The sequence below is a fragment of the Heterocephalus glaber genome, unplaced genomic scaffold (genome assembly GCF_053883595.1).
Source record: "Heterocephalus glaber isolate CG9 unplaced genomic scaffold, H.glaber_assembly_v1.0 deba00000071, whole genome shotgun sequence".
NCBI classification, from domain to species: Eukaryota; Metazoa; Chordata; class Mammalia; order Rodentia; family Bathyergidae; genus Heterocephalus; species Heterocephalus glaber.
Genome location: NW_028258137.1, coordinates 19,358,335 through 19,372,254, shown reverse-complemented (window position 1 = coordinate 19,372,254; position 13,920 = coordinate 19,358,335). Strand labels below are relative to the sequence as shown.

Sequence of the window (13,920 nt, the reverse complement as noted above, 5' to 3'; positions counted from 1 at the left end):
ACAGGTTAAGAGCTATTGAATGTAATGGTGGCATTACTGGGTATACAGATATATTCACATATTACTCTTTCAATACTTTTTGTATACTTACAACTTTCCCTAATCAAAATCCTGGGAGAAAATTTAAAAATTACTGAAACCACAACACATTGATCCATCCTGTATACCACTACCACTATCTTTTCCCAAATCCCAGTGACTCCACCAAGATGAAAGATGATTATGACATACCAAGAAATGAATATAAATTAAGGGTTTATTACAAAAAGCAAAATGTTAGTTTCTTATTATCAGTGATTCAAGAAAACAAAGCCATGAGTCCCGGATGAAGCTGAGGTTAGGACACTGGTGCATGATGAAGGTCAAATCCAGTCTCAGGAGCGGGCTGACAGGCACTGATTCACAACCTCCAGCAGGTGGGTGTTCTCCAAGGCAGCTGCCACTCGCTCCTTATCTGCAAGCTGTTTGTTCACTAAGTGGGAAGGAAGAGTATGAAAGACAGAATCAAAGCCAGGCTCTGGCTAGAATGCTAGCTAACGCCGCTTCCAAGCCTTAATGTAGTATGTCCTACCAATAAGGGTTCCTATCCAGGGACCCTCAACCTTTGATTAGCCTGAGCCCCTATCTATGCTGCCTTCTTAGGAGCCCCTCCCACCTGGCTGCTCATGTCTGCTTCCAGTACCGCTGAGGTCTGACACACTGGACCTGTGTACTTGGGGAGTGCAGGAGGGGAGTACATGGAAGGCAGAAGACTTGGGTCAGGCCACCTTTGGTCTAGGATACCACCTTCACTGAAGAGTTTCTGGCAATTTCACTAAGTGGGAATTCTCAACCCCAATCCTGTCTTACAAACCAGTGTAGCAAGGGGGAAGCCTCAGACAATTTAAGACCCCAGGACATTACCAATGCCATCAGTTCACAGACTTACCTGCATGCTCCGAAGCATGGGTCCCTGGTGTAATGTGCACATCCATCTGATAGGGAGATATCTGAGCCTGAGCATCCACCCACCTTTTTGGCCCCTTCCCCCAGGCCCCAGGGTGCCTCCTCCAATTGATCCCTCTTTCTAAGCACACCTCTAGACTCTAGCTCTTCCATTACACTCAAAATCCAAATCTTTTTTTTTTTTTTTTTTTGGTACCAGGGATCGAACTCAGGACCTTGCACTTGTGAGGCAGGGGGTGGAACCACTGAGCTAAATCCCTGGCCCTCCCAAATCCAAATCACAGGCCATCCCTGACCCAAACCCATCCACAACTTCTACTTCCCTTCCTGCCACACTCCTCACTACTTTTCTGTACTTTCCAGTTCACATCTTTATTCTTGTCACATCAACTTGGAGAGTTTCCTCTGTTTCATTTCTGCTAGTTGCAGTCCTTCCAGAACCCATTCTGATGTTCTTGCTCTTGCTGTCCTCTATCAGACCCTTGGGGGTTCAACTCCAACTGACCTTGAAACGCTGGGGAAGGGAGCGCAGAAGCTTGACTTTGATGGACAGGCCAATAAGAGTAGCCATGCTGCAGTGTGGAATGGTGGGTGTAAAGGCCACTGCCACTGTGCTGTCAGGGTCACTAACCTGGTGGTGGTGAGGAAGAGATGTTAGGGACCACGGATACCTCCAACCCAGAGGGTCTCTTGGTTTGCTGGTTTGGGCAAGGTCGTCTAGCTTCTATGGCTTCAGTTTCAACATCCATAAAATGGGCATAAGAGTTCTTCTTCCAAAGATTTCCCCTAGGTATCCGTGAGTGAAGAAATGCCAGTCCCTCATGTATAGTAGAGCCCTCTGACTCTCCTGAACAAGCTGCTCTTGTCACTGGGAGTAACTCACCTGAACCCTAACTTGCTCTACTACATTCAATTCCTCCAGCGTCAGTGGATGCTCCGGGTCATTGATAGAACGAATAAGATGTAGTATCAAGTGAAGGAAAATGGACTTTACGTTTTTCCCCACTCAGAACTCTCGGCCAGGAATGCCTGACTGGGATACTCCTCCACCAACTGTTGAACCTCACGGCTCCTTCCCAAAGACCCAAAAACCCGTCCCTCGCCCAGCAGCGGCGGATATCGAAGATCTCGCGCGCGTCGATGCTGTCTGGAACCTGCTCGTCTTCCTCGCCCGCCGTCACAGGCCGCTCCCCGGAACGCTCGTAGATGAGCGGGTTAGCGTTCTCCAGGAGGCCGCCGCCGCCGCCGCCGCCGCCGCCGCCGCCGCCACCGCCGCCGCCACCTCCACCTCCGCTAACACCTACCATCCCGGAACTACTGTGGACCGCAGTTTGCATACACTTCCGCTCCAACAGGCGCACTTCCGGGGAACAGGAAGAGGCGTGGCGTGGCTACGGGGTCGCACGAGGGACTTGCGGCGCTGTCATTATTCAGGTGGGAATTTAATAGAATCAGTGGGCTATATAAGCCTGCTGGGAACTGGGATGCAATGACCAAGGCCAGTTGTCCTAGGGGACTAAGAGCCGTCTGAGGTTAAGCCCTACACCTCGATCTCCAGGAAGTCTGGTGGACTGGCGCTCAGGTGCTCAGGCTGGCTTCCCTCTATCCTGGCTAGGTTCTCCGTATTTCCGAAATCTCTGTGGTTTCCTGCCCCTCCCCCATAGAACCATAGGCCCGGGAATTACCTGCCAGGAACAAGATTTGGGGTCCACCAGGTACTTGTTAGGTATCTGTTGGGTGGATAAGTGACTGTGAAGTCAACTTCGACTGGAGAGGACAGTGAAACCCTTTCCCGCCCCCTCCTGGGTGGTCATTAGGAAATGCTACTTTGGGCCGGGGATTTAGCTCAGTGGTGCGCCGTCTGCCTCGCAAGCTCAAGGTCCCGAGTTCGATCCCCGGTACCCACCCTCCCCTAAAGAAAAGAAAAAAAGAAAGAAAGAAATGCTACATTGGAAGAGACTGAGTAGGGAAGGATCTGCACTCACTTTCAGACCTTAGACAATAAGGGAGGACGGACTGTGAAGTGGAACCCAGTAAAAATTGAGTCTTGAGTCCCTAGTTCCAGTCCGGAAGGTGAGGAGGAGCTTGGTCAGGATGAAGGGCACAGCCACAACTCCCTGCCTTTGTTCAAGCCCTTCCATTCTGTTCTTCCAAATCAAAATTTGATTCCCTTCTCCATCTTTGGGGATCCTCATTCCACACTTCCTCAGACAGCACTCCTGGGTTCTCCAGTTACAGCTTCTTGCCTCCTCCTCTTGACCCTCAATACTCTCTTCCAATGACTGCCAAGACAACAGGCATAGTGACTTCAGTTTTGAAAAGAGGGGTTCCTGCTATCTCACAAGGACTGCAGAAGACAAGAGATACCAAAGAGAGCTGGAGAGAGGGAAGGTGGCCACACTCCTCCTTCTGGCTCCTGGCTTCCTGGACCTCTGTCTGCCTCACAGTGCATTCTTCAACACCTCACTTGCCCTGCCCACTCCATGCCCCTCCTACTCCCTGCCAGGTTCAAACTCCAGCCAGAGCCAGACCTTGCTCCCCAGCTTCCTGTTGAGGAAACACCGCTCGAGCTCTGTAGCAGAACAAAAACTGGCCTACGAGCACCCATGCAGCTTGATCAGCTTCCTTTCCAGCTGAATTCTGTGGTCTGTGGGCTCCTGCTTCTCCTCGTCTGTGGCCAGGGTGAGATTCCTGCAGGGAGTGGTAAGGACTGGGGTCTTACCTGAAAACTGCAGAGGCAGAGCCTGAGAATATGAAAGAGAAGTTCCAGAGAGGGAACAGCTGGTAGAGATGACAGATTATAGTGTGGGAATCCTGAGCCCACTGAACACCTCCAAACCTGGCAAGTGCCCAAGGTGGGCCCTGGAAGAACAGAAAGGGTTAGAGCTAAGGACACCCAACACTTTGGAGGGAGGCCAATATGAGAGGCTATGAGAAGCACTGGAAAGGCAGGTCAGAAGCCTTCAGGCAGAGAGCTGGAATTCTGGTCATTTCAGTCCTGTGTGTGTCTCTGTGGTTGTACCTGATCCTGGCCCTCAGGTGTAACAACAATGACAGTAGTAGCTTCCTGCAGTCATTTGGTTCTGAGTGTGATACCCTCTTAGCCTGAAAAGTGCCCTAGTACTCCCTAAAGGTGCCTCAGGCAGGGAATAGGTCTTGGAAGACACAGAGGCCCCTGACCATATATTAAGGCTGAACTGAGAGGCCACTGAGTCCCTTTACACCGTACACTCAACCTGGGGCAAAAGCATGGATTGGCTTTTGGTGGAAAGGTAATGAGGTATATGGCAGCCAAGCAGCCTCAGGACCCTTATTAGGAGCTGATGCCAGGAGGGCTCTGTGTGCAGTGTGTGACTACAGCCTTTGACCCTCTCAATCAAAGGCTTCTAATGTGGGGCCCGATGATCTCCCTCACCCTTCCCCAGTCCAGTCTATCTAGGAGGAATCAACACACATTTCACTGCCCGGGCACACTGTGCTATACTTCCTTCCTTACATGCTAATGACCAGGCAGTGATATTATGAGAAAAGAGTGTGACAACCAGGATCTCTGTGAAGCCAGGATTTTCAGATCAGAGACCCTGACAAGCTGAGGATGGCAAGGAGATGGCAATAATCACAGTGTGGGAGGCAGCTGATCGGGCAGACCTCACTCTCATGTGCATTTCTCTGCCCACAGCCCTGGACTCTGCCAGCCCCATCCGGAGCACAAACACTGGGCAGGTGCGGGGCAGCCTCGTCCACGTGAAGGGCACTGATGTGGGAGTCCACACCTTCCTGGGAATTCCATTTGCCAAGCCACCTGTAGGATCACTGCGGTTTGCAGCCCCTGAGGCCCCTGAGCCCTGGAGTGGTGTGAGGGATGGAACCTCCTACCCTGCTATGTAAGCTCTCTGGGGAGCGGGGAAATTCAGGCCCTAAAGAAGGGTTGGGTGCCTGAGCTCAGGGTCAGGCTGCAGTGGCTCTGCCATCTAAATCCTGCAGCCAAGTTTCCTCTGCATTCTGTGGGGGGGATTCCCACTGTGAACATGCTAGGCTGCAGAGGGTAGAGGAACTATGTTAGACTCTTGGCTCGGGCCCTAGAAGCCTAAAGGTATTGGCACGAGGTCCCAAAGAGAGGGGCTGAGACAAATTTCTTTCCAGCTTTGGATTATGCCACATGTTCTATGACATTGGGGAGGTATCTGGAAGAGATCAGATTAACCTGTGAATCTTGTAAGAACCTCTGATCCAGCAGCAGATACTGCAGCTCTCTTAGGAGGACAGTAGTGCAAACCCCTTGGAGACTACAGCCTCTATAGTCACCGGGCCAACTGACAGGGCAGGTACCCTGGTCTGGTTCTGACAAGGCTTGGAATAACTGTCCGCCATCGCCCCCAGGTGTCTGCAAGATGCGGACATAATGAAGATGTTTAATATGACCGCTCCTTCAGTCCCTGTAGCTGAGGACTGCCTGTACCTCAACATCTATACACCTGCCCATGTGCATGATGAATCTCGCCTGCCTGTAAGTGTCAAGCCATGGTCATCTTGGGTCTGGGAAGACATTTCTTCTCCAAGATTAGAAGGTGGCTAAAGATGTGGCTTGATGACAGACATATGCCTATCAAGCACAAAGTTCTAGGTTCAAGCCCAGGCACCACAAAATCAAATGAAAGTGAAGGAGAATGACATTAGAATGGACATGGTCAGTCTGGTTCTGTTGCAGTGTGGACCCTACTGTGAAGCCTTCTGCTATGGAGTCCAAGAAGGGCTTCTGAAACAGGATGGGTGACTGACTCCTAGGCATGAAGTCTTAGAGCCCTTACTGGTACCAGAGACCAGAACTCTTGAAAACACCCAAGAGCTTAGCTATGGTTTTTCTGTTGGGCCAATGAAATAACATTTTTAGTAGTCTTTACTGGGAGAATATCAGAAACTCCCATCCGCCTTTTCTCCATTGCCCAGGGGTCAGACAGTAATAGATCCAGGCTGGGATTCATGGGGTTGACCCCAAAGTGAGTGTCCTGGTCTACATGATTGAACTTGGGTCTGTCAGCCATGACTCAGGTATGTGATCTTACTGGAGTCCTATGTGATAGTTATACAGAGTCTAAGCAGTGAATAGTGTATGAGGAGGCCGGGTGGTATATTAGCTGGGAAGAATCCACATGGCCTCTGTCTTAATTTCCCAGGTGATGGTATGGATCCATGGTGGTGCACTAATTTTAGGCACGGCTTCCTTATATGATGGATCTAAACTGGCAGCTTCTGAGAATGTGGTGGTGGTCACTATCCAGTACCGCCTCGGTGTCCTGGGGTTCTTCAGGTGAGCCTGGGGCTGGGCTGGGAAATAAGGCTGAGCAGAGCCAGGATAAGCTTGTGATCCCTGTCCTTGTCATTTCTCAGCACTGAAGACCAGCACGCCACTGGTAACTGGGGCTTCCTGGACCAAGTGGCTGCCCTACGCTGGGTGCAAGAGAATATTGCTCACTTTGGAGGCAACCCTGACCGTGTCACCATTTTTGGGCAGTCTGCAGGTGGCGTAAGCGTATCTTCACTTGTCTTGTGCCCCATGTCTCAAGGACTCTTCCATGGTGCCATCATGGAGAGTGGGGTGGCCCTGCTGCCTGATATCATCTCTAGCTCATCTGAGAACATCTACACAGTGAGTGCACTCAACTACCCCTGCCCAGCACCACTCTTTCATCCCTCACCTTCAGAGACTTTGTTGCACTGCCATTCAATGAGGATAATGAGGGAAGTTGAAGTGCCTTGGGAACTGTTGCCTTCCAAGGAATGCTGAGGTCCTTAAGGGTGACAATCCATACAACTCTTCCTCTAAGAGGCAGAGCATGCTCTGTGGTCAGCAAAGCTAACTCAAGGGGCTCCCATTGTGGGTAGAACCATGGAAACAAATGTCCCATCTGGCTGAGACTTCAGAGCAACAGGGATGATAGAAGAATTTCATACTGGCAGCAATTCGTACAGCTTATGCTGACATTTGGGGTTTACCTGCATCCAACTGGATCCTCTTCCTGCCTGGAAGGATGAGCCAGCCCATGCCTGAACTAATTTCAGATGGTGGCCAACATGTCTGGCTGTGGGCAGATTGACTCAGAAGCCATGGTGAGATGCTTACGTGGCAAGAGTGAAGAGGAGATTTTGGCTATTACAAAGGTTGGCTGCTCTCAGGTGTGGATGAAGGGGGTGATATTGTCTGAGAGTGAGTCCCTTTCACTCTGGGCTAATAAAGAAAGTCATCTGCATCTGTCCCTGTCCATGTAGATCTGTATGGGAAATGTGCAGAAGGATTTGCTAAGACAAGTTTGGAATTTATTAGGTGGATGTGAGCATCCTGGGATGAGTTAAGGGGGGCTGGAAATAAGTCACTGGGCATTAGAAAATATCTGAGACCTGATGTTGATCCCTGATGTGAATGCCTCCTCAGGCCTTGGAGATCATCCCTGCTGTGGTGGATGGGGCCTTTCTTCCTAGGCACCCCCAGGAGCCGCTGGCCTCTGCTGACTTTCAACCTGTCCCCAGCATCATTGGGGTCAACAATGATGAGTATGGCTGGGCCTTGCCATGGTAAGTCCCAGACCCAGTAGTTTGGGGTGCACATTTGGTTTGTAGGAGTTACACAGGTATAGGCCAAACCCAGTCTCAACTCTATACCATTCCTCCACTGTCCAGTCTTTCGGCTCTGCTGACACCCAGAAGGAAATGAACAGAGAGACTCTGCGGACTGTTCTGCAGAGCATGTCAGCACAGATGGTGAGGCCCCTGTGTTCCTACCCCAAGGATATGGCACCCCCAAGTTCGTGCCCATGCAGCTATTCCATCCTACAAAAGCTGAACTGTGTATTTGGTTGTGGGTGGGGTCACCCCCTTTCACTCCCAAGTCTATGACCTCTCAGCTGTTTTCCTTCCCTAAGATTCCTCATGCACTCAGAAACCTGCCTAACCTAACTCTCCACAATCTGCCCGAGCTAGATGTTGCCTGCTGGGTTTGGTGACCTGTTCATGGAAGAGTACATGGGGGACATTGAGGACCCCCAGGCCCTCAAAATCCAGTTCCATGAGATGAAGGCGGATTGTATATTCGTGATTCCTGCACTCCAAGTAGCACATTTTCAGCGTGAGTATGTCTATAACTGAGGCCTGACAGCCTAGGCAGTAGCTCAGAGCTGTGAGTCTCAGGCGAGTTCTGTAGATTCAAGGTCTGGTCCTATATCTTTTTTTTGTGGGGGAGGGTGGTACCAGGGATCAAACTCGGGTCCTTGCGCTTGCGCAGCAGGCAGTGAAACCACTGAGCTAAATCCTCAGCCTATGGTCCTATATCTTTTTTGAGACTGTGGCTCCAGGCACTTGATGGCCTTCATCTCAGTTAATCTTCATCATTAAATCTCAAGAAAAATGTGTAATTCTGGAAGTTCATAATTCCTGATATCAAAATATACTACAAAACCTTAGTAACAGAAACAGCATGATAGTAATGCAACATAGATCCGTAGCCCAATGAAAAAGAATAGGAAACACTGTAACAACTACATCAAATTGATTGGTTGATGGCTGCATGGAAGAAAAAGGAATTCAAAATCCAATAAATGCTAATGAACATTAAGGATATAGGGAAATAAGAAGCCTTCTTCACTATTAATGGAAATAAAATTAGTGTAGCCATTATGGAAAGCATTATAGGGGTTCCTCCAAAACTAAAACTAGAGATACCATTTGATTCAACTGGTATTTGAGAGTATACAACTCTCAGTATATTCTGAAAGAATTAGTCAGCATACTACAGAGATACCAGCCTAGCCGTATTTATTGCAGTATAATTCGTAATAGCTAAGCTATTGTGATATAGCCTACACGGCCATCACAGATGGATGGATAAAGAAAGTGCATTTATACAGTAGAATATTACTCAGCCACAAAGTAGAATGAACTCACATCATTTGACAGAAAATGGATGGGACCGGAGATCATTATGTTCAATGAAATGAGCCATGCACAGGGTGTCACATATCACATATTTCCTACATGGGGGAAACATGGAGGAAAAGGAGAGATGACATGAAAGAAGGGACACTAGTAGTGGAGAAGTAGAGGGAATCAGAGGAAGCAGGAAGAAAGAGAGAAGGTGGAAATGGGGGGAAGAACGATCACCATATGTTATATGCATGTACAAATATGCCAATTTGAAGCCCACTAGTCGCTTTACCTAATATACACTAAAAATTGTTTTCATGCCTGATGTAAGAGACAGAGATCTTTCTCATTATACAAGTGGAGAAACTGAGGAGAGTGACCCTCAGAGTTGCCCAAACTACTCCATTGGGAAATCCAAGGTCATGACTTATCCAAGACCCTTCCCATTGTTCCTGCTGTAGCCTGGGGCTCCTCACCACACTGTTTAGATTCCATCCAACTTTGGACTTAGATGTTGTGTCCCAAGGCTGAGGCAGGAGAGCTCCAGGTAAGGGGTCACCAAGTCACAGCTGTCCACATCCTCAGGTTCCCATGGCACTGTCTACTTCTATGAATTCCAGCATCCTCCCGACTTCCTCAAAAACATCAGGCCACCCTACACAAAGGCAGACCATGGTGATGAGATTCCCTTTGTCTTTGGATACTTCTTGTGGGGCAACCTAGGTGAGTCTCCTCCACATCCAGGAGCAGGAATGGGGCTCTGGCTGTCTCCCTGAGTTGTGACTTCATCCACAGTCCAGAAGAGGAAGTTGAGGCCCAGAGAGAGGACAGGAGCAGTGTCCACTAATTTATACTTCAAGAGCCTGTGCTAGGATTAGAATCGAAGCCCTTGCACTCCACCCAGTGGTGTCATCCTGACCATGTTGTTCAGCATGGGTGAAAAGGGCAGGAGGGACTGTCTCAAAGGCGTATTTGTTTCTTTAATGAATTACCAGAGTCAGATGTGTAGGGAATGGGAAAGAGGATGTCACCATAGAACCCTGTAGTGGGTTCTGGTCTCTTGTGAGCCATGACAACACAAAGGTAGTTAAAGAAAAAAGACAGGAAATGAGACTTAGCGAAAAGGCTGGGTCTTGGAACCAATCAGTGCTGCTTTAGACAGCAAAGACAAAGGGCTTCAAGCGCCTCCAGTGTTTATTGAACACAAGCATGGGAAGGACTAGGGAGCAGGGTATGCTTTGAAGGCATCTGGTCAAATACTGCCAAACTCCTGGCATGATGGTGCCAGGCAGGGCTGTGAGGGAGGAAGCACTGTTTATCTCGCTTGGATAGAACAAACGAGTACTGGGACCGGGTGGAATTAGCAAGCTACCCATCAGGTCAGTGAGAAGCCATGATTCAGGGGGAAGGATTTTAATTGGGGTCACATTGACCTGAGCCACACGTAACTGAGCAGAGCCCTGCCACTTCACAGACCAGGGCTTAGACCTCAGAGGCAGCCACTGGGGGAGGAGCTGGAGTCACCCAGTCCACCATCTGAAATGCCCATTTGAGTCACATAGGGTTTCGATCTGACTCCTGACATAAAACAATAAAGCTGAATCAGAGAAAGCAAGAAGCATGTGCCACTTATGGTCTGTTAGTACTGTGCATCTGCTGCACAGATGGAGGGAACTTCTGAGCCAGTACTGAGCCCAGGGTCCATTCGACTAGAAGCTGACATGAGAAAGGCTGAACGAAGGGGAGGGCCCTGGTCTAGGGTGAGTGGGGAAGTAGGGACTAGGCCTGGTGTCCAGGATCAGGCTACAGCTGAGTGATGAGATTGTTTTATCGATGGTCAGCAAGATGAGTGGGATGAGCCACAGTCTAAGACCTGGCCTTTTGTTCTCCTTCTCTCTGCAGTGCACTTCACTGAGGAGGAGGAGCTACTAAACAGAAGGATGATGAAATATTGGGCCAATTTTGCACGAAATGGGTGAGATGATGCTTCCCTACCTCAATCATCACAGGGTGTGTGAATCCATCAGGCGCGCCACTTTTCTGTGGGAACTTTATTAGCACATGTGCATCCTTAGGTCACGTGTTAATTCCACTGCATGATCAAGAATTGTGTGGACACAGAGAGGGCCCTTGCCAGTACAGGTCACTCATCCCCTCCGAGTGACCTGCATGGTGGGCCATAGTGCTGTGATTCCGTCACAGCCTGCCTCTAAGAGGGAGGGGTAAAACAGGACCCGTAGCCCTGTCTCACATGGAGGGGACACTAGTGGGATGGCTCTGTTCTCTGTGTCAGGAGAAGCTCTCCTTATTTCAACACTTGGCAGCTTTGCTATATATAGGTCCTGATGCAAAGCAAGGCACTGAGGGTGGGATTCCCCAGGGCTCAAACTGACCTCTCACCCCGTTGGGAGGGTATCTTCACAGGAACCCCAATGGCCAGGGTCTGCCTCACTGGCCTGCACTGGATCATGAGGAGCTGTACCTGCAGCTCGACATCAATCCTACTGTGGGCCGTGCCCTGAAGGCCCCCAGGCTAAAGTTCTGGACGGAGACACTGCCTCAGAAGATCCAGGAGCTAAGGAGGGCAGAGGAGAAGCATGCAGAGCTGTAGTACTCTGTGTGGAGGAGGGAGGTGGGTGTGAGTGCAGGTGGGGTCTGCCTGTGGTGATCCACACCTACAGAGCTATTTGTCCACTCTTCATGTATTCATTCAGTCCTCACTAATGAAGAATCCTTTGCGTAATGTTCATTGCCAAGCCTGCCTTGTGTCCCCTCTTGTTAGACACTCATTACATCCCCTAGTATTATGGCTTATATCTAGATATCTTTTCAAGTCTCAGGCAGTCGTAGGTGGAGCTTTCCAGAGGTGACTGGATGGAAGGTGTGTATTACTGGAATTGATTCATGGTGTGATGCTGGGATCAAGGGTGTCCCATCCTGGGTGTGACTGCTACTTGCCCTAAGGGTGTGTAGCCTGGATAGGATGTAAGGGACAGAAAAAAGGCTTGTGGCTGTCACTTGTCAGGTGCTGCTTCTGGGCTTGCTGGTTTTTCCCTTCTGCCTGCCATGAACTATTTCTTCTCTGTGATGCCCTTCTGCCATTCCACCCTGCCCTGAAGCTGGCCATCTATGGGCTGAAACTTGTGCAAACTGTGAGCCAAAATAACCTTTCTTCCTTTAACTTTTGTGTCAGTAATGAGAAAAGTAACTAAGACACCCAGAGAGCTGTGGATGTACAACTTCCATTGGACACCCATTTTTCTCACCACCACATGTATCTGGACTCCTTTTCCCTGACATACTATATCTTCATTCCTCCACTCTTTGTCCTACCAGCCCCTACCCTAGGCTGAAGTAAAAATGATGCCTTGGAGAATGTTACCCACACCTGGGTGTCAAAATTCTTTTCACTTCTCAATGATTCCATCTGTGATCATATCGATATAAGCCAACAGAAACCTATATTACATGAACCTAGGCTCTGTGCATGTTTAGGCTGCTGTAAAATAGTATCATAATCTGGGTAGCTTATAAACAACAGAAATATATTTATAAATCAGGAGACTAAGAAGACCAGCATCAGTGTGCTGGCATATTTGCTGTGTAGTGAGGGCTTCTCTCTGGCTCATAGATGGCATCTTCTCATTGCTGACACACTTGGTAGAAGGGACAAACAATAGCCCTCATGACCTTATCACCTCCTAAGGGCTCCACCTCTTTGATCATCAAATTAGAAATTAGGTTTCAACTTACGAATTTGGGGGCACAAGTTTGAAAGACCATACCTCCTAGAGCTCTCCAATAGCCACCAAGGTTGTCAACTACTGAAAATGTCTCTACATACTGTTCACCTGTATTAAATGTCATCTATCACAAACTTTTCAAACAACTCACCCACTCATGTATTTCTGTCCAGAGAGGTCACAGGCTCTATTTTTGTGAGAGGGAGGACTGTTCACATCCACTTGCCTTTGAAGCTTAGGTCAGTTGCAGGTGGTTTAGGAGAACCATGCGGGTCCTCAGTGGACCGTCTCCTGATGTCTACTGTCATTTTCATGGTGTCTTCGGGCAATGTTAAGTACACACTTACATGGTGATTGTGGACCTGCCAAAAAGGTTCCTGTAGGATCTGTTTTAGAAGTGGTATTGGAAGGTCCACACATGTATACCTGAAAAGATTCCATTGCCCTGGCTCCCTGTCTTTGATACTTCCCCATGTATCTTCCTTACTGTCTGTCTCCTACCTTTTTGGTCATCCATGTGAGCAATTTTCTCTTCACCTCATTTTTCCCCGAAACTGTTTTGTGGCTTCTCCACTAAAAACCTGTCATGTATTTTTATCTCATTGTACAAATGTGCCAAATTGTGTTCATATTGCTTCTTTGTTGCACCCAAATACTTTTCCCCTGTTGTTAAAATGCTGTATCTCCATAAGCAGGTGAGACAAACAGTGTGAAGCTCCCCAGCTCCATCCCGGGCCCCGCTCACACCACAGTGAGACCCCAGGTGCGGCTTGGAGCCCTCCCCGCATCCGGTGCTCCTCTTAGCTTCATGGGCGCCTCCAAGGCCCAGTTCCACTCCCCCCCCTCCCCGCCGCCTCTGGCCTTCTGGCGGCTCTTCTGCTACCTGTTCTCACACTACAGAGGCACAGGGGATTATAAAGGCCCTTGTCCTGAGCACCACAAGATAGAGCAGAAGTTAGTAACAGAAAAAGGGCTTCTCAGGCTCCTTGATGAAAACTGAAGCTCAGTAGAAAAGTAAAGAGAATCTCTACAATAAAGGCACACCAGACCACTGTACTTGGTAAGTTGGAGGGATCATCACCTGGGACCATCAACTCCCATCACAACCTGCACTATCTTCAGGGGAAGGGCTGCTGTGATAAAAACAGCATGGTACTGGCAAAGAAACAGACCTGAGGACTAGTGGAACAGATTAAAAGATGCAGAAACAACTCCAGACACACTCAGCCATCTCATCTTTGACAAAGGAGCCAAACACCCTCACTGGAGGAAAGATAGCGTCTTTAATAATTGATGCTGGAAAAACTGGGTTTCAACT

At 49.0% G+C, this 13,920-nt stretch overlaps 1 protein-coding gene and 1 pseudogene across 2 annotated transcripts; one reads left to right on the top strand and one right to left on the bottom strand.

The window, feature by feature from the left end:
- Positions 1-238: 238 nt before the first annotated feature.
- On the bottom strand, positions 239-3,372 carry Ciao2b (cytosolic iron-sulfur assembly component 2B). Its single transcript, XM_087182912.1, has 6 exons — positions 2,931-3,372; positions 2,066-2,365; positions 1,829-1,908; positions 1,451-1,576; positions 929-974; positions 239-472 (listed from the first exon to the last, which is right to left on the bottom strand). The coding sequence occupies exons 2-6, from the start codon at positions 2,280-2,282 to the stop codon at positions 375-377; spliced, it is 567 nt and encodes a 188-aa protein (XP_087039038.1). The 5' UTR covers positions 2,283-2,365; positions 2,931-3,372; the 3' UTR covers positions 239-374.
- Positions 3,373-3,426: 54 nt separating this feature from the next.
- LOC147830649 (cocaine esterase-like) lies at positions 3,427-11,602 on the top strand (annotated as a pseudogene). The gene is made up of 12 exons (XR_015439798.1): positions 3,427-3,627; positions 4,625-4,829; positions 5,326-5,452; positions 6,120-6,253; positions 6,334-6,592; positions 7,006-7,104; positions 7,376-7,531; positions 7,621-7,701; positions 7,921-8,065; positions 9,445-9,582; positions 10,762-10,834; positions 11,284-11,602. The product of XR_015439798.1 is annotated as a cocaine esterase-like (transcript).
- The last annotated feature ends 2,318 nt before the right edge of the window (positions 11,603-13,920 follow it).

Excerpts from the sequence above, each read along its gene's own strand:
- Ciao2b (XM_087182912.1), bottom strand. The coding sequence starts at position 2,282 with ATGCAAACTGCGGTCCACAGTAGTTCCGGGATGGTAGGTGTTAGCGGA. Across the intron at positions 1,577-1,828 it reads TAGAGCAAGTTAGGGTTCAG|GTTAGTGACCCTGACAGCAC; the intron begins GTGAGTTACTCC and ends CACCACCACCAG. Across the intron at positions 975-1,450 it reads CCCTTCCCCAGCGTTTCAAG|ATGGATGTGCACATTACACC; the intron begins GTCAGTTGGAGT and ends TCTCCCTATCAG.